At 36.4% G+C, this 22,636-nt stretch overlaps 1 protein-coding gene across 1 annotated transcript in view; it reads right to left on the bottom strand.

Moving 5' to 3' along the window:
• The window catches only part of LOC127451658 (receptor-type tyrosine-protein phosphatase N2-like), a 275,203-nt gene extending 252,716 nt beyond the window's left edge, over nucleotides 1-22,487 (bottom strand). The window contains exon 1 of the mRNA XM_051716512.1: nucleotides 21,974-22,487. Within this exon, the coding sequence (XP_051572472.1) occupies nucleotides 21,974-22,052 (79 nt within the window). The 5' untranslated portion in view covers nucleotides 22,053-22,487. The remainder of the gene's footprint in view (nucleotides 1-21,973) is intronic.
• Between the last annotated feature and the right edge of the window lie 149 nt (nucleotides 22,488-22,636).

Below are 22,636 nucleotides of genomic sequence, written 5' to 3'. Positions count from 1 at the left end.
AGATATAACATCAGCAGTAGCCACTAGGCCTATATGATTGTGCCATTCTGTTATAATCTACAGTTGAATATGAATCCCATAAGAAATTAAATTAATGTGTTTTGCCTGCTCACTCTTTAAAAATGGTACATATATTACCAGTACTCCAAGGGTATGCAAAATTTTGAGCAAAACTGTATGTAATGTATATATTTGTTTTTTATGTTGTTTGGCATTTATGAGCCACATGACTTTTTAATGACTCACAGATAAGCAGTGGACATGAACAAAAAAGTTTGTGAACTCCTATTATTTAGATTTCTTCATGAACTGCGTGTTCAATTAATTATTGACAAGGCTTGTTTTTTTGTTTGTTTTTGTGTTACATGAGACTGTCTTTAGTTAAGGTGGTTTTCAAACCGGGTTACATTTTCTGCAGTCTGAATCTGAATGCGATTGTTCCAGGCCCCTTGTACCTGTAGCATTGGTCTGGTTTCACACTCACTTATGATTCTGTCGAAACCTGGCACATTTACGTACATACACAACATCACAAACGCGCACAGTGCACATAAAGGAGAACACAACATCGCTATATTTGTGTGTTTTTTATTCATTTTGCACCCGAGTGAACAACATTTACGCCTCTGTGCATTGCATGCCGTAATTCAGCAGATGTGCATGTCCAGGAGAAGGCGACTATCTGCTGCTCCCAAACGCTCTTTTTTGAGGAGACAGCTGGTTGCAAGCTATGCCTTTGCAGCTGTGCTTACGTTCTCCTGCCACTCAAGGTGGACGTGTATGTGTTTTTGTGCAATGGATGATGCCATCAAACTTAAATCGACAAAAACGCAAGCGCTTGTTATTTTACTTCCTGAACAAGAGCGAACCCTAGTACAGGTTGCGTTCTCACTCATGCAAATCATACTACAGTTCCACTGCAACCAAACCACCTTCTAAAGGTAGTTTCGAGTTCGGTACCACAGTCCACTTCTGGTCCAAAAAACAGCTTTTATATGACCAGTTTTTCATGTGAACTGTACTCTGATTCAGACTAATCTGCCAGTGTTAAAGGCGTCTCATATTATGGCAAAGGATCAGATCACATTTCAGCAGCTACTGCTGTATCAATCTAAAATGACTCAACTCTTTTTTAGAAATCGAATATTGCTGTAAATGTTATTACAAGAAGATTAAAGGAAAAATTATATTATATTTCTTAGTTAAGAAAATTGTCTAGCTGTTTTTTTGTTTGTAGCGATCTTATATGGCACTATAACCCATCACATTTACTATGATCGCAAAATTCTGGCCTGTTAATAAGTACCTATAATATCAAAATCCACTCAAGGAGGTAGATCCTTTTCCTATTTGGTTCCTAATCTATGGAATAGCCTTCCTAGCATTGTTCGGGACTCAGACACACTCTCTCAGTTTAAGTCTAGACTAAAGACTCATCTTTTCAGCCAGGCATACACCTATTTTATCCCACAACTCATAGTTATGCAGCATTAGTCAGGTCTGCCAGAGCCAGAAACACTTCTCATATTTTATAACTCTGCTTTAAAGTGAACGGCATCTAAGATAATATAATTCTATTTGTTCTGGACTAAGAGGCACACCTCACTGACCTCTGCTTACATCATCTTGGTCATAGGATGGACTACATTCTATTAAAATTAAATACATAGACAATAAATTAATGCCAACTAAAGCCTTCATCAGCCAAATAAAATAAGGACACTGCATCTATATGTACTTCCGCAGTGAATTCAGGATGGACTTCAAAGACACTTAATCATTAATCTTACAGTTCAATTAATATCCTTTAGTTGTTTTTTTTTTGTGTGTGTGTTTTTTTTTTTTTTTTTTTTTTTTTGCCCACCAACATTTACTCAGTTTACTCAATTAATACATGACTTGTATTACACATAGATAACTAATATTGGCATTAAATTCACGCTGTATAGACAGAGGGGAAATCGCTCCCCCAGCTGAGCCTGGTTTCTATCAAGGTTTTTTTTATTTCTATTAACTAACATCTTAACTTACAGAGTTTTGGGTTCCTTGACACAGTCGCATTTGACTTGCTCTCTGGGGGCCTATAGACAAATAATTTTTAAAGCCTGATTTTCAATCATGTTTTTCATTTAAACTGCTCAAATGAGGACTTTTAATCTTTACAGTCATTTTCTGTTACAGCAGAATTTTGTTATGTGTCTTGTGAAAAATACTTTACAAATAAAAATTACTTGACACACAGACCTCTCATCTATCAAGATCACTTCATCCTGAGGATCCATTTCAAATATTGACAATAAAGATACCTGACCTCTGACCTCTGACACCAATAGCTCTCTATTTCCCATGCTGCAGAGAGAATCACTGCCCTACATATCAGGCACTTGACCTTGAATGTAGAGATTCTGTATATTCTCAACTTCAATTTTCCTAGTCTGCCCTCTTTTCTGAGTTTTTCTGAACTTCTAAAACTGTCAAAAACGTAATTGTTGAAAACTTCTGCTTTAAACTCCATAATATCATTAATTAAGCAATATCACATGAGCAACATCATGATTGTGTTATTTTGCATTTATGCAACTATTAACAAGTAACCTATATTTTGGATACACTATATCACCTGCTATTAGGATGATTTTTGCTCTGTCAATGAAAATATTTCCAAAAGACACCAAAACATTGCGTATTACTGATCAAGACAGCTGTCAGCCAAAGAACATGGACTAGATGAGTAATACAATCAGTAAAGTGTCCCAATACATTATATGAAATATCAGCACTCTTTGAAACGCTGCTTGTCCAAACAAATTAGAGGACAGGAACTACGATAACTGTTGTATAACACTCATTATGAATTTTTTTTTTTTTTTAAATAGCTCTAAATTGTACTAAAACAGTATTGTGGACAAATTCTTATTGCAAATTGTTCAATACTCAAATAGCTTTAGGCCTGCAATGCTTTTTTACGGCACTAAAAATAAAATAATTGTAAGTGATTCAGTAATGTCCTAATGTTATTGTAATGTCATCAGTCACTTTTACTCATAATTCATACAGCCACCTCATTTTTGAACAAGATTACCAAAGTAAACGAATGACCAGTGCTGGGCCGATTACTTGTGAATTGTAATCAGGTACTGATTACAAATTACATGACAAAAATTGCTATCAGTAACATAAAAGATTACATTTTGGGGGGTAATCTAATTCAATTACTTTTGGATTACTTTCAACCTAATTATATTTTAATTTGTCACATGCTTTGAACAGGATAATCATTTTAACATAAAAGTACAAAGAGGAAGAAAATGTATCCCATTTATTATTACTAACAAAAAGAGCCTCACCAAAAGAGCTCCTTATTACTTTTTTAAAAGTGCATTAAACATTACATGAATGAAATAAACATTCAATTTAACAGCAATGACAGTGCATGGCCAAAGTTTATAATTCAAAACACTGAGACATCAAGTTAATTTTAAGTGCATAAAACAATAGCAGAATTATGAACATTAATGACCATAAAATCAACATAAAATGAAAAAATAATAATAATAATGACCATAAAAGCAAAAGCAACGATGATGCCTAGGTCAAAGCTTTCCTCTTAAAACACTTTTAACCATTACTGCTTACTGATAGTCCATCACCTATTTCAAAACTGAGGTGCATATCTACTGCGCTTCAGGGTAAGAATATGATGCTATTGATATGAAAATTATCAATAAATTATTAACAATTTACTGCCATTGCCTTGTTAATATGTAATAATATAATCTATAAAAAGTAACTATAGTCAGATTATAAGTATTTTAAAATGTAATTTAATCCAATTGCTAGTACTTGATTTTTAAGATCAGTGATCAGTGAAGAAGCATATATTTGTTCAAGGTCAAAACAATTATATTCTCCTTCACAGCCCGCACTCATATGCTATTGGCTTGCACTATAATCAGTCTTTACAGGCATGAAAAGCCACCAAAGAAGTCTTGCGCTTCAAACTAGAGCTCATTGGCTTTAAAAGGGAGAGACGTCAATGAATGAGAAATATGGGTCAATGTATGAAGGTAAACAAGAATGATTCACTGACTTAAAATATTTTTTTATAAAGACCGATTTGTTCATGAATGAAACATCATTATTGGAAGCAGTGTAGAAGGCGCGCAGCTGACTGGGGCTAGCAAGCATTATGTTACAGCAAGAATATTAATGGTCCATGTGAAATTTCAGCAGTGGCACTCATGATTTCCTTTGAATGCATAAGGGAAACACTGAACAACCATAGGATACATTTAATTAAGAAACTTTTCTTATCTCTTCTCTTTCCATTACCATCAATTCTGTTATATGACAAGGACACTCTCTTCCTTCAACCTTAAGTTGGTTTGTTTTCAGATTCACACACTCCCTTGCTAAACGTCCTTTTGTCAAGTAAAACAAGGAAGTATGAAAAAAAAAGTGAGAAGGGGGTTGTTGGGTTGGATTGAGAGAGGGAAAATGAGAGTGCAATGGAAAAGAAGCAGTGTCATTTTCAGTATATAGTCCGCCATACAGACAGGGTTCATGACGGGTATAAATTAATAGCACATCTTGAATGTGAGAGATGTGTGCCCACTAGGTCTCAGTCAAGGTGAAGGCAAAAACACTTAATAAATCAACCATTTTTGTTTTCTTAGAAAGGAAAAAAAATGCCACATCGCAACTCACCTGTAAAACATGTAATTGATATGGTATGACAATATTTAATATATAATATATAAAATAAATGCATTTCTTTTTTACACTCCATGCCTATTTTTGTCAATTGAAAAAGTACAACAAGTAACTCTTTCTATTCACTTTTGGTTTAAACTAAAACAAATGGAACGTGGCAGATTTTTTATTTATGTATATTGCATGCAATTTCATGGCACTACAAATCATATGCTTAATTTTGTTTTATCTTCCTTATTGTTTATTGAAACATTAGGGGAAATACTTGATTTCATTTTGGTGATGCTTAATCAAGGGGCGTTTCTAGGATTTCAATCGTACAGGAGATCAGCCCCCAATGACACTATAAGATGTACATTTAATGTATTCCACTCTGTTGCAAAGATAGCGTTTTATTTTTTTAAACTATGTTTACACATCATTCAAGCAAGCCAGCTAATATTCATTCAGAATATTGACATTTTCTATAATAAACACTTACATTGTTATAAAAATAATAAAAACCGCCATATTATCGTAACTGTCTATTTTTTGGCAATAAGCTTCATCTGTCCTAATTTATTAACAAAAATTATAGAACATGAATCAACCATTTGGCAACTTCTATAGTTTACAGTTATAACAAATACCATAAAAACTTTTTACTACAATAAATGTCACATTTAGCTTGGTTGTCATTTAGTGGAGTGAATTAACTCTAGATGGTGTTTTTCTGTCTGTCATTAACTTGTGACTTATGACTTTTGAATCCATTCACCAAAAATATTTGTTCAGATTGGTTTAGTGACCTTTTTTTTTTCTTTTTTTTTTTTAATCAGACCTTTATGCCAGTAGGTGGCAGCAAATGAATGTCTTCTATGTGTTGAGTGACTCACTAAACCACTGTTAATGCACCAAGTCATTCATGACCAAAACAAATCTAATTATATGTCATTAAAATGTACATTTCAACAAATCTACTAGAAACATTTGCAGTGTTTCAAGAGCATCATAAACATTTTCCTAACAAATGACAACAAAGAATATCCTATAATTTTGTGAACTGTTGTGTAATACTACAAATAAAAAAGACAATATTAGCCTAAAAAAATGTCAACAAATAAAAAGTTTTAACTACGTCCTGATGTTATTGTAAAGTCATCATTCACCTTTTCCCATAATTAATCCAGTCCCTTTCTTTCCTTGTTTGCTCAACGATATTACCGGACTAAACAAACGACATGCCTCCTCCACTTCTTCAGTCGGTCAACAGATCCTGATCCTCATTCCTTCACGAACAAATCGACTGATTTGTTCCATTTAGACTTAAATCTCAACTGGTTTAGTGAAGGGGGCATTTTCCTTCAGTGGGTCAAACCAATCATATGCTCTTTCATCAGTCTTTACATGCAAGAAAAGTCACCAAAGCAATCTTGTTGAAACTAGTGCAGTGCTGCCGCTGTTTAAGACAGCTCAAAATCAGTGTTTAAGGGGGACTTTTGGGCGATCACAGATTTGCGTGCTGATTACAGAGTTACAGATTTTAGGGAAGCTGAGATTAAATATAAACAATAAAGTCTAGCAATGCCTATGCACTTAATGCCTTGAAGATAGTTTTTTTTTTATAGTTTTTTTATAGATAGTTTTTCAGGCAACTGAAAACACATTTGTTTAGGTTTTAAATGATTGAACCATATACTGTATACACACCAATGAGCCAAAACATTATGACCACAGGTTAAGCGAATAACACTGATCATCTCCCAACAAGGCCACATGCCCAGGTCTGGGAAGATTAGATGGTATGCGAACAACAATTCTCATAGTCAACGTGTTGACTGCAGGAGACTTGAGGGACTTTGACAAGGGCCAAATTGTTATGCCAGATGACTGGGTCAGAGCATCTCTGAAAAGGCAAGGCTTGTGGGGTGCTCCTGGTCAGCAGTGGTGAGTACTTACTGACAGTGGTCCGACAAACTACAAACAGGCGACAGGGTGTTGGGAGCCCAAGGCTCTTCTATGCGCGAGGGCAGCGAAGGCTATCCCGTCTGGTCTGAACCGACAGAAGGTCTGTTGTTGCACAAGTCGCAGAAAATTTTTATGATGTTACGGGAGGAATGTGTCACAACACAGTGCATCGCACCCTGCTGCAATTGGGGCTGCACAGCCGCGGTAAGAGTGCCCATGATGACCCCTGTCCACTGTCGAAAGCACCTACAATGGGCACGCGAGTGTCGGAACTGGACCTTGGAGCAGTGGAAGAAGGTTGCCTGATCCGTTGAGTCCCATTTTCTTTTACATCACATGGACAGCTGTGTAAGTGTGCGTCGTTTACCTGGGGAAGTGATGGCACCAGGATGCACTGTGGGGAGACAACAAGCCGGTGGAGGGAGTGGGCTGCTCTGGGTAATAATCTGCTGGGAAACCCTGAGTCTGGCCATTCATGTGGAAGTCAATTTGACAAAATGCGAAAGGCAGAGGCAACACAAAAGCAACTGTTCTGAAAATTGTTCACATATATGCAATCTTCTCACACCCACATACATTATGTCCAATTTGGCCCAGAACAGAACCTAATAAAGTTTATTGACACCATAGTTTACAGATTGAAACTGTTATTGTGTCTACATGTTGTCAGAAGCGTAGGCAGTTTTCTAATATCTATCCAACAATCTTGACATTAAAGAATGTTACTGGTTAAAACCAGTTGCTTTAAACTTGCTTTTCTTTTTAGATTTTATTCAGTCATGTATTTGTTGCTGTATAAAAGGACATAAAGAACATATTGTGACTGTCTGAGATGGAGCAAAGCAATCTTCAAGGATAGAAAGAACACAACAGTGCAAACAAAATTGCACAGGGAAATCACTTCTGCAGTTGAAGTGAATAAATGTGTTCTATCAAAACATAATAAGCTTTCACCTTTTCATTCCTTAAGTGAGATAAAGATTAATACGTTTGGCTTGCTTGATGTCCATGATGGATGGCTCAAGCACAATACTCAAATTAAGCTCTAAATACCCCCTTGCATTACTTAATTTATAAATACTATACTGTTAATTCATAATGGATGTGAACAGAATTAGAAATATAGATGGTGTTGGGTGGTGAAGTGTTGCAGGAAGAACAGCCACAGCAGCAGACAATGCTAAGTGGCTGTTTATGTACCTTTATGCTGTGATTGACAGCATTAAATCAACATGCTCCTTTGTTTAGAACTCCATATATTAACACCTGTTAAGCAAACATCTCTACAGCAGTCATCATTGATTAAATCCCTGTTTATGGGCATTTACACAGACCACCACTAGCCTTTTATGGATCCTTCAAAACATCAAACTTATCCTAGTAAGCCCCAAATGGTGTCACTACTCATAAACTTTTTTTGCAGTAGGTTGAATTGGGAAGACTCAAGGGAGGACAGTAATACAATAAAGAATACTTCTTTCAACAAAAAGGCCTGATAAAGAAATAAAATATATAGAAAAGTTATATTTGAACCACAAGTCAGCAAGGTAGGTTCAGTTGAAAGCAAGTACCCACTAGGGGGCTCCAGGCATCAAACTATCAGTATGAATTAAAAATGTGAGCGACATGGTGGGATTCTGGGAGTCAGGAATAGGCAATATGACTTTTCCCTCTGTCCTGCTGAATGATTTAGATGTGTACATGGGAGACAATGAGAAGAAAGAGAAATGGAGGAATAGAAGAAGAGAAAGAGGAGAGAGAGAGATAGAGATATATTTTCCTCTAATAATGAGGTGATTGAGAGCTATTTCTCTCTAGGAAAAGCAGAGAAAAGGCCTGCACCCACACGACAGACCCTCAAAACACGAGGGAGAAATAAAATGGAAAGGTGAGACACTAAAAGTGCTGCTGAATGAGGGGAATGTGAGAAAGAGAACTGCCATTCTAATTAGCCAAGTCAATTCACATGCTCAGGCATGAGCAATGATCATTAACGACATAAGAGATCACCGTCTATGCCTGAATAACAAAACAAACTTTCCAATGTAAGGCATACCTAGACACTGAGAGTGTATTAGTTCCAGTTCATGCAGTGTCCGTGTGGGAGAGTTAAGAAGAATTTTAATCAATTGTACTTAAGCAGCTCTTGATGTAAAAATGAATTCCAGTGTCCAGTTCAGTGGTGGTCTGAATGCTCATTAGTAATTAATGCCATCATTAAAGCTTCACTACGTAACTTTGTGCTCTCAAGCGACATCTGTAGTTGAAACTTAAAATTGCAAGCAGTTTGCAGAAGAACACATTACATCAGTCGTGATCTGGCACTGCTCTTCTGGCGGATGAATCTCCCAATTTGAGCTTACCTGGACATCACCTGTGTGTGATCATGACTGGAGCCGGAGTCATAACGTGCTATTTTCATGTTGATATTATGTTATACGATTAAACATTTGAAACGGAATTACTTGTTTTGATAAACAACACTCTTATTTGCATATAAATGAATTTAACACTTAAATCGCTTTTCTGACACTACACTCAAAGCACTTTTAAAAAGAGAACAGGAGACTCCCCTCAGCCACCACCAGCAGATCTTAATATGATTATTCAAGTGTTTTATCTACTATTAATGTTTGAATTGTACTACAATTTTCAATTTAAGAAGTTAAACTCATGATATGGCTGATACGAGTTCAGTAGAAGACTACAATTACTCCGTTACTACAATAGCATGTCAATGCTATGCACACAATAACATGTAAATTAAAAACATAAAACGAGGATTCAATAATGATGGGGATAAAATATACTTTATTAAACATAAAAGTAATATGTTTAAATATGCAATATAACAATTATAAGTCAATTTCAGAAGTCATACATATTAATCATGTCACAGTAACTTAACCGGACAATGTAGATGCACCGTGATCAGTTAACACATGAGTAATGTTTGATTCATAAAAGTATGACAAGCAATATAAGCTTCAACAACCCTACCAGAAAACATATTCAAACATTAAAGCAGGTAAACAACTTTGCCAAACAGATAACCGATAAACATCCATCTAGACTGCAATGATGCTGTCCTGAACTGTGTGAGAGTGTTACTGAACTGAGTTGAACAGTGTAGTTAGTTTCTCCAGCTGGAACATGAGACAGTCGGCCCTTCGTTCCTTTGTGTGCGGACATGCCATAATGACGTAAGGATGAACGTCATAAACTAGCAATTTCACGCCAAATCGAACCCGACAGCTCAAAATACAAATCCGTTTTGTAGGCTTACAGTAGTGAATCGGTGTAAGGTAAGGACATTGTTTTGAACACTGAATGTTTTGAATGTACTCAATCAGTAATGGCAATTTGTTCATTTTTAACCAAAAAATCTTTTTGCACTATTTTAGAACACTGAGGTCCTGGGGCAAAATGTGCACACAGAAAGGCACATGGCTTTGCTGAACATTTGTTGTTAATAATGGCCCTTAATGGGACTCATTTAAGAGAGAAAATATGTTGAAAGAACTGAGAAAATGTGAGAAACTGGACATTTCCATTTTGAGAGGAAAACGGGCATTGTGTTTTCGAATGTGGAAAATTAATTGTCAAATAATGACTGTGGAGAAAATGTGCAGCTACTCACTGTGTGGAGCAGAAATGATCTTGTCTCTCCAATAAATGATTGCTATTTACAGAATTTATGGGGAACACAGTGTAGTCCAGTGTTTCTTCAACCATCATGAGGAAATAGTCATCAAGCCAGCATTTTGTTAAGATGTGCTGTATTTTGTTTCATTTATTTCTCCTTGCATATACATGTATATAGATTTGAATCAAAAAAGAAACTCTATGGCATGATCTGCAAACTCAGGAAACTCATTTCTGAAGTGAATCAAGAAAGATTAGACTAATTTGTGAAATTACCGCTATAGCTTGCATTTGGATGCAAGTACCACAGATTGTGTGTAGACCAACGGAGAATTCAATATCTGCATAGCAAATATAAGCTTAGAAAAAACTTTGAATAACACTAGCACATATAGGTCATTTGGGAAATAATTTGAGAATATAACTGAATCAGAGTGTCGCACACAATTTTGTTGAAGCAAGCATGGTGGAATTCCAGGAATAGGCTACATGAAGACACCTTTAGCTGAAAGTATCTCACGGTCTGTACCTTTACTTTCCATAGGGAGTTTCTTTAGTTACATATGTTAATGCGTTTAACATTTGGATGTGTTCCTGTATGTAAACACTGTTATTTGATTGGTCATTGCCCTTTTTATTTTATTTTTTTACTGTTTTTTTTTATTTATTTTTTTTATGATGGCTTGGCCTTTTGTTACTGTTCTTTCAAACTTGAAAAATCTACTACTCTAAATCTACTTTGGGCTATTTGGAGCCTGATCTCATGAAAAGTACGTCACTGTGGCGACATTTTAGCTAAATTAAATTGTGGTTCATTACATGTATTGCGGCGGTTTCAAGGTGAAGTGTCCACTGTGTGGCACTAAAAGGGAGTTACATTTTCTCCCAAACAAATAAGGTTTTTATGGTTAATGCTCTATTGAGTTTGAAATCAACAAAACTGACCTTCTTACACTAAACCTTCAACCTTAACCTAACCAATAGTGTCAAAAAAGTAAATGCGAGATGGAAAATGAAACCGCAACACATCATTTTGTGTGTGGTGCTTTTATGACACTTTTGGCTCACTTGTGTGCTCTTCAGGACTCGTACTCCAGTCCTTCACAAGTACAATGCTCCTTCAGTTGAGCTACCATGCAATTTGATCACACTCAGATAAGTTTGTAAATGTAGTTGTTTAAGTAATGCAAATGTTATAGTCATGCGCCATAGTAAATGTGTTTTGATGTCATAAGATAGCATTACATGAGGAACAATGTGAAAAGTGTCAATAAACTGATAATCATGCCTTTTCACCTGTGATCAGGGACAAAAAACAGTTCAAGAAATGAAAACAAAAACCAAACTCAATGTTTTGCAGAATGTAACTGAAAACGGGAACAAAGTACCTTTCAATTGTTCCAGAGTGAACTTTTTATTTTTCAATGCTGGTAACCAGTTAATAACAGAGTAATTTCATTCTGATAAATGTTATCACAGCAAATTTTTTGAATTACACCACTTTCTGTTGCCCAAAAAAATGGGGCTTCACTCTTTTTAGTAGAACATGATAAGCATGTGCTTTGATCCTGAGGGAAACTGCATTATTACACATTTCTTTCCCTAATTGCACATTGTGGATGTATGGTTGCCTTCTGTTTGTTATTAACAATTTTTATTGATTCCATTCAAAAGACAAACAAACACAACATAAAATACGGAATCAAATATATACATTAAACCCCCCCGACACAAACAAGCATTACAGTGGTCACCAATGATTAGAACTTTAGAACAAAATAAAAAACATGAAAAAAAAGTATACTTTCAAAAAACAACAAGAATGCACATACACATCTAAACTAGAAATCCCTCTCCAATGCCCCTCCATGAGAACCCTCCAAAAATGCCAAATATCCACCCCACTTCCTATCAAACAAATCCCATTTTCCCAGCCTTCTAAAAATCACCTCCTCAAATGCTGCCACCCCGCCCATCTCCCCGCACCACTCCTGAAACGAGGGTGCCCCAGCTGACTTCCACCCCTGAGGATAATTTGTCTGCCGATCATAAGTCCGGCTAGGACCCAACTTTTTAAATGACTATCCCCAATATTAATGACCGCCCCATCGCCTAAGATACAGAGTCTGGGGCAAAATGAAAATTGAGTATCCAATATGTCACACATAAAACTCTGAACCCTCAACCAAAATTCTTGGATCTTAACCCATCCCCAAAAAACATGGGTTATGTCCCCATCTTCTGATTGGCATCGCCAGCAGGTGGGTGTGTCTTTAAGACCAAGCCTATATAATCTAGAGGGGGTCCAATAAACTCGATGTAAAATCTTAAATTTCATCAGACGCACCCTTGCATCTCTAGTTGTAGACCTGACTTTTTTTAGAATCCTAGCCCACACTCCCTCCTCCAATACCAAATTTAAATCTTTCTCCCATAATCTCTTGAGAGAAGTTGAAGCTCCATCCCCAAGACTCTGAATTAGCAGGGAGTAATACACTGATGCCTCGTGACCTTTTCCAAAAGCAGTAATCACCATTCCCAGAGTATCTGCTGCTTTAGGGAAGTGTATGCTACTCTCAAAAATAGTACAGAGCAGGTGGCGCAGCTGTAAATACCTAAAGAACTGAGATCTGTGAATCCTAAAATGTTGAACCATATTTTCAAAGGATCTCAACACTACACTCTCATGTAGGTTACTGAGTGCATTAACCTCCCTCACAATCCACTCTGACCAGCAGAAAGGGGACTTATTAATACATAATTTTGGGTTCAGCCATATGCTCGAGGCAACATTTAAATAAATGTCCGAATTAAATCTCTGGACACTTCTGTCCATACCGCGTGCAAATGCGAGATAACAGGGTGTAACTTCTATGGTTAGTTTAATAGAAAGGCTTTGCAATAGCGAAATAGGGGCAAGAACTTCCTGTTCAATACAAAACCAGGGAGGGGCCCTCTCAGGTGGAAGCGACCAATGAGCCAAATGTCTGAGACCGAATGCATAATAATAAAACAAAATCTTGGGTATTCCTGGCCCAGCTTTGTCAATCGGCCTATGTAACTTATTGAAATGTAATCTGGGACGCTTACCATTCTAAATAAAGGTCTTCTCTATGCTATCAAATTGCTTGAAATAAGAGAGGGGGACATCTACAGGGAGAGATTGTAACAGGTAGTTTGGATTTTAATTACATTAACCTTCCCAATCATAGATAAATGTAATGAAGCCCACCTGCCCACATCGCTCAAACCTTTTTATTAAAAAGTCAAAATTAACACTAACTAAATCAGACAAATTTGCTGGGAATAAAATTCCCAAATACTTAATTCCCAGTTTGGGCCACTGGAAGGCGCCCGGCTGAAAAGCCATTACTGGGCAGTACGCTGTCAAAGCCAAAACTTCGGATTTAGCCCAATTGACTCTGTATCCTGAGAACTTTGTAAAGGAATTAATAATTCTGTGGAGGCAAGGCATAGATCTAGTAGGGTCAGAGACAAATAATAAAATATCATCTGCGTAAAGCAAAAGCTTATACGCCATACCACCCGCCACCACCCATGGAAAATCATCTTCCCTTCTTATCGCGGCTACTAATGGTTCCAGGGCAAGACAGAACAATAATGGGGAAAGAGGGCAACCCTGATGGGCGCCCCTATCCAGAGTAAAATAATCTGAAATGAATCCATTTGTTTGTACCGCTGCTACTGGGTGTCTATAATCCAACCAATAAATGTACTCCCAAACCCGTACATTTCCAAAATCTTAATAAGATAATCCCATTCTACCATATCAAACACCTTTTCGGCGTCAAGTGAGATGGCAGCGACCGGAGATTGATCATTCGCTACTGACCACGATACTGATGAAACGCCTAATGTTATCAGAAGAGCTACGGCCCCGAATAAATTCCACCTGATCTATATGTATAAGAGATGTCATAACTTTACTTAATCGGTAAGCCAACATTTCTGACAGTATTTTTATGACTGTTGCCTTCTGTGAAATGCTGAAGACCTTTTTGACAACTATATATACAGTAATTACTACATATGCATGCATTATTAATCCAGATGCATGGAAAAATATGTTTACTGATGGAAACAGTTGTTTCCAAGTCTTTATAATTCTTTTCATTCTTATAATTCTTTTGTCAAGAATTATTGTTAGGTACGATGCATTAATACAGATTTGATGCTTCTGGGTTTTGACTGAGAAGCAGATATGTAATTAAAACAAATAATGAAAATAAAATCATTAAACAATTAAAATAAAATAGGAGAGATTTTGGCTAATCATTGATTTTAGATGTATATTTTATTTAATATTTTTGGAGATTTATTAAATATTAAGAATTTATTTATTGAAAAGATGTTATTTTATATTTCTACTATGCTTGCAATGATTTCTATGCTTAAAATTCCCCCACATGGGGAAAATTATAATAATAATTGCTTATATTTTCACTTATTTTGGGTGAGGCAAGTCCTGAATTTTTTGGGTGAGTCAAGTCCTTTATTTTTTCCAGTCCAGCTTGTTTCTCTTGTGAGATTTGGTAACACTGCAACTGGAATATCTCCCACCCTTGGCACAGAGTACTGTCATTTAAAAAAATAATGTTATTAACTTTTCTTTTATTTAGTTCCAAGTTTGCTTGTCTTGAGAGAATAGTGATGCATTTTGCCAAGATCTTAAGTCACTGATTGTTTACTCAGTCAGTAAAATGAGCAAATATGCCTGATGAATAATGATAAAAGTAGATACAGGCACACACGCACACACAGTCACAGACACATAAATCCCATCTACTGGAGGTGAGTGTGGCATGATGCCAGTCTGCGTTACATGTGTGTGCCAGAACGTCAGACACTGTGGGGAACTAAAAGGATGCTGGTATACACTCACGGATAACAGCTTGTGTCTATACACACAAGCAGAAGAAAGGACTCTCTCTCACACACTCCCACAAAGACCACAAGATGACAAGACCACACGCAGATACACAAGCTCATCTACCAAAAACAGGACAGAGCTGACAGGTACATTCAACTAAGCAGTGCTTCAGAAAGGATTTAGATTTCATACTGAGATGATTAGGAATGACAATCACAGCTTCAAGAAGCCCTGCAGACAGTCTCATTGAGAAATATCCAACCAATGCAGTGTAGTATAAAGTACCCAATCGCCATACTTAAGTAAAAGTAATAATATCTTTATGGAAATTAATTAAATGTAACCAAGTATCAAAAGTACAAGTAAATGGCATGAATAATGGCACAGCTGATTAGAAATATGGAAACCTATCTGCTTGGCCAGAGTGTTGGCAAGGTGCTGGAGTTGTTAACTCAATAACCTCTCCGAATGATTCAGTAAGTGGGTGAATATCATTTTACTGTTGCCCATGGGTGCACAAAACAACACAATTATACACCAAAAGTCACAATAAAAATGAAACAATCCACACAATGGATTCACAGTAGTATAAGAAAAGTGCTGTAAGTAAGATTTGTCATATGGACTAATGTTAACACACCTAACATCACAATGTTCATAATCTTTGAGCCAAGAACTAGGGATGAGCGTATCGATCCTAAAATATCGATACTTCCAATACTAATGTTGTATCGAGATTATCAATCCTCACATAAAAATATTGACTCTTAATTTTGTTTTTAAGTAGTGATATTACTATTTAGCTACCATGAAAATTAATGCATTTCATAAGCTTCAAAGTGGGAAAAAAAGAAGTATATATTAGCAAACATTAGGTTTGTTACTAAGTTTATTTAACCTTTTCATGAGTAGGGTCTAAATTCCCATGCAGTGCCCCCTGGAGTTATTTTTGCACGTGACACCGCACAGCCGGTATAGGGGGGCAGAGTTTAGGAGTATTTTATTTTTTTTGTCATTAAATAATAAAATAAAACAAATGTATATAATATAGTAAATATGTAAACAAATGGGTTATGTCTGCTGCACTGTATTTGTTTGATTTATTTTGTTTATATATAGCTATAAAAAACAAATGAACAGATAATATCAGCAGTCCGGTTTGCCTATGCACTGTTTGACATCTCAGACATTGTGTGTGTGTGCGTGAGTAGCTGTTTGTTTGACGAATGACAACCACTAATAATGTAAACAAATGGCAGCACGCATCAGAGGAGATCACGTTTGATGTGTTGACTGTGTGTATAAAAGCGGTAAACTTTGGATGTATTTATATAAAATAAATGTATTCTGTTGTTTAAAAGACTGTATGAGTAACTGTTTGAGCGAATATAAATTACAGATGCTTGACCAACGCAGCCTGTGTTGGCGCAAAAGCTGATCCGAATCTGGCAGCGTGTAACGTAACTGGCTGTTGCAGAAACACATATGTGTGATGCTACTCTGTGGGGCCCAGTTATTAACTGTCACATATGTGTGAGGGTACGTATGAAAGGGTTAAATTAAAAGTTGTTAAAACATTGATAATGTTCTGTATTTGTTGTTATGAAATGAACAATGGTTTTATTTGAGTTATATTGTAATAACCATGACTGTATTAACCGTGGTTTTATGGCGAAAACCATGCTTTTTACTATAGTGATATTGTAGTGTTATTTTTGTGGTTACTATGGTTTTACTAAAAATACCATGGTTAAACAAACTGTTACTGTAAATGATCTATAATATATAAAGATCAGTGGTTACTGCAGTAAACCAATGGTTAAACAATACAGAAGTCTGAGTATTATTCCATTTTAGGCCTATTAAAAAAAACAAAAAAGAAAAAAATATTTAAATTGCCCATTTTTTTCCCAAGAATTTGCACACACACAAAAAAATCCATTTAATAGAGGTATCTGTATTGGTTTTGGCAATATTGGCCTTGATAGTAAAATATATTGATAAAAATTAGTGGTATCATCCATCCCTACCAAGAACATATCAAATTAATTTCTATCTGTAAACACAGAAAAATTCTTACATGAACAGTCTCCTCTCTTTAGGACCCCCAGAGAAAAACCCAGTGTTGTCTGGAGCACTTCTCTTGTGTCTTTGAGTCATGATTCACAATTCATGATTCCAGAAACAAACTGTTCAAACCGCTTTGCGAACCAACTGATTCACTGAAAAGAACCAGCTAAACAAAAACATTTTATTCACAAAACGGAGCAGAGAAAAACTATTTTAAACAGAATATGGAAATATAGCCAATATGTTGTATAGCCAATAAGAATGTCAGTAAATTAATAAGTAAATAAATAGACTAATTTTTTTTTTTTTAATCAAATAATAAAAAATAGCAGCAGGCATTCTCTGGTGTTCATTGTCTTAAAAATAAATTACACTTTCAAAATACAGCAAATCATTAAAAAAAATTCCAGTTTCCTCAAGTAAAATGTCTACAAAGCCTGATTTTTTGACAGGCAATTTTCTTTGTACACCTACAGAATCTGACTTGGGACCAAATCCAGAAAGTCCAGGTCCATTTTGAGAAGAATGATCTATAAGAGGCATGTTTCTGCCTTTCATAGTTATTATTTAAACAAATCAGTTATAATTTGATCTTTAAATGTATTATTTTTACTCTCCTGCGGTGTGATGCTCTTAATTGATTGATTATAAAAGTTGCATCCATTAGTGTTTTTAATTTATTTAGATAATACAAATTACACAAAGGACTTGAAGGTTAACTGATAATTGTTATCACGGTGTGCCATGCTACTCCATCTAAATCTACTTCAAATTGTATCATAATTATTGGCATTGCAGTTTTCAGACATCAATGATAATTGAGTAACAACATGGAAAATGAGTACTTACAAATTAATTTCACACTGCATGAACATCGAAATAAACTACTGAAATTAAAAAGTTGATTAAAACAGCATCTAAAACACACACGTTACCTTATATAAGTATATACATTTTAAGCTAAAATCTTGTTGAAAATAAAAAGAAATGGAAAGTCCATGTCCATTTGTCAACAACCTTACACCTCTAAACCAATGTGTACATAGACACAATGTTAATAAATGTTTGGGTGAAAAAAAAACTAAAAACTAAAATTCCCTTGGTAAACTAACAGCTGGTATTTTAAATTAATGTAATACATACAACCTTAAACTTTTAAGGAATGGCAAGGATACTTAATGGCAAATTCAGCATTTATTTGTAAAAGTAAAATTCAAATTTACTGAATAGTCAGTTACACAGCAAATCCATTTTCAATAAGGAAGGACATATTACACCTGTTTTCATTCAGTTCAATTTGTAATAATCTGATCTTATGAGAAACAGATGCTAACTGGAAAATGTGCACCATGTTGATTAAGCACATAAGCACATTTTTCAGGGATTTTATTTTTATTAATGTTGAAAATTAACTAAAGGTAACATGCTTGACAGAAGCTTTATTAAATGCACTGAAAAAGTTTAATCTTACTGGGCTCAAAAAATCATCTCTCTCGAACAGACCTCAGAGAGTGCCTTGTATTTGATACGTACACAGAATAGATGATGAATTATGTAATGCTAACTGACTGAGATAAATGGTTGGGTATCATGTCTATCTCAAACTGTGCACATTTATCCACGTACGATTGAATGGGGCTATTTTGATGTACTTTCAAGCATTCTCTCAGGAAACTAAACATTTAGTGTTGTGTGCAAACTATGGCTGATATGTGAACCGTGAAGAGAACAAAACAGAACAGAAAAAGGTTGCCAGTTTTTTTTTTTTTTTTTTTCAAAGTCTCATTTCCTCTGTGCTCCAAGCTCCTTGAGGTGTCAAGAGAACGTGGGAGATTTTGTTCACCTCAAACGTACAGGAAGCACCAGAGATTCTATGATCCATAAATAACATCTTTTAAAAGAGCCCAGTTTGAATCTCTTAAGCTTCCTGTACATTTAAGGTGAGCAATATCTCCCACGCTTCATATCAACACACCAAGCTCTAGAAGCTGCAGAATAGGATGCTGGGAAATTACCGTCTCCTTTATGAGGATCATTTGGTAAACATAACACAGTAGGACTTATTAAAAACAACAATGCACATCTGCATGTGCACAAAGGAAAACACAGTCAATTAAATCAACTATAAAGAGGACATTGAGACTAAAAAAGAAGAAATTTAACAATTAATTATTCTAAAACGCTGACTATTTGCATATCTCACAGGACAAGTCTGTTTCACTCTCTTTTTCAGTCTCTGGAATCTCTAGTTTCTGTAAAAAAAAAAAAAAAACCCCGCATTGCGCATTCTGTGACCGTGCTGATGTTCATGAATGGCTAGGCCTTTGTTGCTTACTAATCAGAAAATCAATCAGAAACAGCAAGGATATAATTTTTTATACAACATCTGCTTCAGAAAGAAACAAAAACATACACGTTACAGAGAGAGAGAGAAAAAGACAGACTTTAATGGAGACTCAGAGATCAGTGCCATATACTGTAAGCCTCTAACAGACTGTTAACTGTTCTTTTCATCAGTGCTTCACATAACTCACTCATGCCAACCCAATCCAGTGTCTGCCAACATCATAATGTAAACCACTGAGAGTGCCAATGAGTCAATGAGTCCAACATCCAACACATCCATTCTTCTCTAACCACAGCTTGGTTAACAAAACATTATCCTGAGCAAACCCAAATTATGTCTTTGCAAGTCATTCAGTAATGTATTGTGTATTCTGGGGAAATTTATTTTAACTGAAGAATGAAGCTTGCCGGGCTTTGGCTTTTGTGAAAATGTGGTTACAAATGTGGTAACATACATACATACAGTGGCAAGAAAAAGTATGTGAACCCTTTGGAATTAGCTTGTTTTCTGCATTAATTGGTCTTAAAATGTGATCTCATCTTCAAAGTCACACATACAGATAAACACAATGTGCTTAAGTGAATAACACACAAACAGTTATAATCTTTAATGGCTTTACTGAACACATCCCATTAAACATTCACAGTACTGTGGGAAAAAGTAAGTGAACCCTTGGATTTAATAACTGGTCTATCCTCCTTGGGCAGCAAAAACCTCAACCAAGCATTCCCGGTAGCAGCGGATTAGACCTGTACTACGTTCAGAAGGAATTTTTGACCATTATTCCTTACAGAACTGCTACAACTCAGCCATATTCTTAGGATGTCTGATGTGACCGTCTCTCTTTAGGTCATTCCAAGCCTCTCTATTGGGTTAAGGTCTGGGCTCTAACTGGGCCACTCCAAAAGATGGATTTTCTTTTTTTGAAGCCATGCTGTTGTGGATTTACTTTGATGTTTATGCTCATTGTCCTGCTGCATAACCCAGCTTAGAAGCACACAGCCACCCTGATATTATCCTGTAGGATATCTTGATAACCTTGGGAATTCATTTTTCCCTAAATGATGGCAAGCGGTCCATGCTCCGAAGCAGCAAAGTAGCCCCAAATCATGATGCTCCCTCCACTGTACTTCACCGTTGGGATTATGTTTTCAAGTTGGTATGCGTTGCCCTTTTTACACCATATATAGAGCTTTATGTTCTTCCCAAACAATTCAACCTTAGTTTCATAAGTGAACAAAATATTTTCCCAGTATCGGTGAAATCAAGGTGGTCTTTAGCAAACTTTAGGAGCGCAGCAATGTTTTTGTCGGAAAGCAGCAGCTTCCTTCGTGGTGTCCTGCCATGGACACCATGCCTGTTTAATGTTTTCACTCTAGGGTTCTTTTTTACCTAATTGAGTATTCTGCGGTGTGCCCTTTGAGTCATCTTGGCTGGACGGCCACTTTTAGTGAGAGTAGCCACAGTACTAAATTGTCTCCATTTATAGACAATTTGTCTAACTGTGGACAGATGAATATCTAAGCTCTTCGAGACAACTTTGTAACATGTTCCAGCTTCATGCAAAGCAACAATTCTTGATCGTAGGTCTTCTGAGATCTCTTTTTTTGTGAGGCATGGTCCATGTCAGCAAACTAGAAAATGTTTGAGTGCTTTTATTTTTATAAGTCAAAGAAGCTCTAATCCACACCTCAAATTTTGTTTTAATTGGATGCCAGGTTTGCCAACTCCTGACTCTAATTTGCTTTTGTTGACATTAGCCTAGGGGTTCACATACTTTTTCCCAACATACACTGTGAATGTTTGGTGTATTCAGTATGTACAAGAACAATACAAGTATATCTACACATATACATATGTATGAAGCTGTATCTGTTTACATCTTTAGTCAGGTCGTCCCCAGTAGAGATTGGCTCATGCTCTTGGCCTGTGTGTTTGACAGATGAAGCCTGCCAAGATGCTTTAGCCAATCGTAACGCGATTATGTAATCTACTATCAGAGTAGCTGTTTATTTGACGACCCCATATGCTTGAAAGACTTTTCCATGCACAAGGAAACAAGCTCAGAGGTAACTATCCTAAAACAGATATAACCAGCTATTTTTTGCAGAAGCACAATAACATATAACTGATGGAAGCAGGATTTTACGCGACCATGCTGTCTGCAGACGTTAGAAATGAAACGTTGATTTGATTAAACAAGCAATACATCATGTTTTGAACGCCAGACTTGTTTTATAATTTTTGATAATCCTGCTAAATTGCGAAGACCAGACCAGCATATGTAAATTTAGCTCCTTTAAAACCATATTCGTATAAATATCACACACTTTGTGGGACGTCACATTTGACTAACTCACCGAATTTCCTGTCTGTGATGGTAACGGCGAGCGCGTGGAGAGACAGAAAAGCGAGGACCAGCGCGCGCACAGAATCCATCCTGCCCGTCGAGTCCAAACACCTCCAGTTAATTCAGCATCTCGGCTCTCACGTTCCACGGGTTTTGTGATTTGAGCGGAAGTGGGCCAAAGACGAATGTGAATATGAGCGACGGTGAGATGAGTGAAGCTCCGGTACCTTGTGTCCTGTACTGAACTCTGAGGAGCGCGAGGTGCATTCAGCACCACGGTCAGCGCCCCTCCTCAGCTACTGACGTCACTAGCTCACATTCGCTTTTTCTTCAAAATTTCGTTTCTGTTGCTGACTTCTGGTTCTGCGTGGTCAGTTGTACTTTGTTTGCAGCGATGGAACTCGCTTCTCTGCGTTTCCCGTACTCTTATCAGACAGCCAAACGGAAGGTCTCGAGACAGGGTTGTTATCTATTCTGTTTCAGAGCAGTCTTATTGCTCAAAGGTTGTGCCCTCTACCGAAACGTGAAAATGATTCTTCTCGTTCTTGGTAAGCTGTACTTGACCAAAAAAAGATTAAGAAAGTAAAGGTTATGCTATAACCAGTCTAGCTTTTTAAAATGACATCTCATGTACACAACCTTGAAAACAGTGAATGTTAAGTTTTTTTAATGT

This window comes from Myxocyprinus asiaticus, chromosome 2, assembly GCF_019703515.2.
Source record: "Myxocyprinus asiaticus isolate MX2 ecotype Aquarium Trade chromosome 2, UBuf_Myxa_2, whole genome shotgun sequence".
Classification (NCBI taxonomy): domain Eukaryota; kingdom Metazoa; phylum Chordata; class Actinopteri; order Cypriniformes; family Catostomidae; genus Myxocyprinus; species Myxocyprinus asiaticus.
This window is presented reverse-complemented; position numbering and strand designations above follow the sequence as displayed.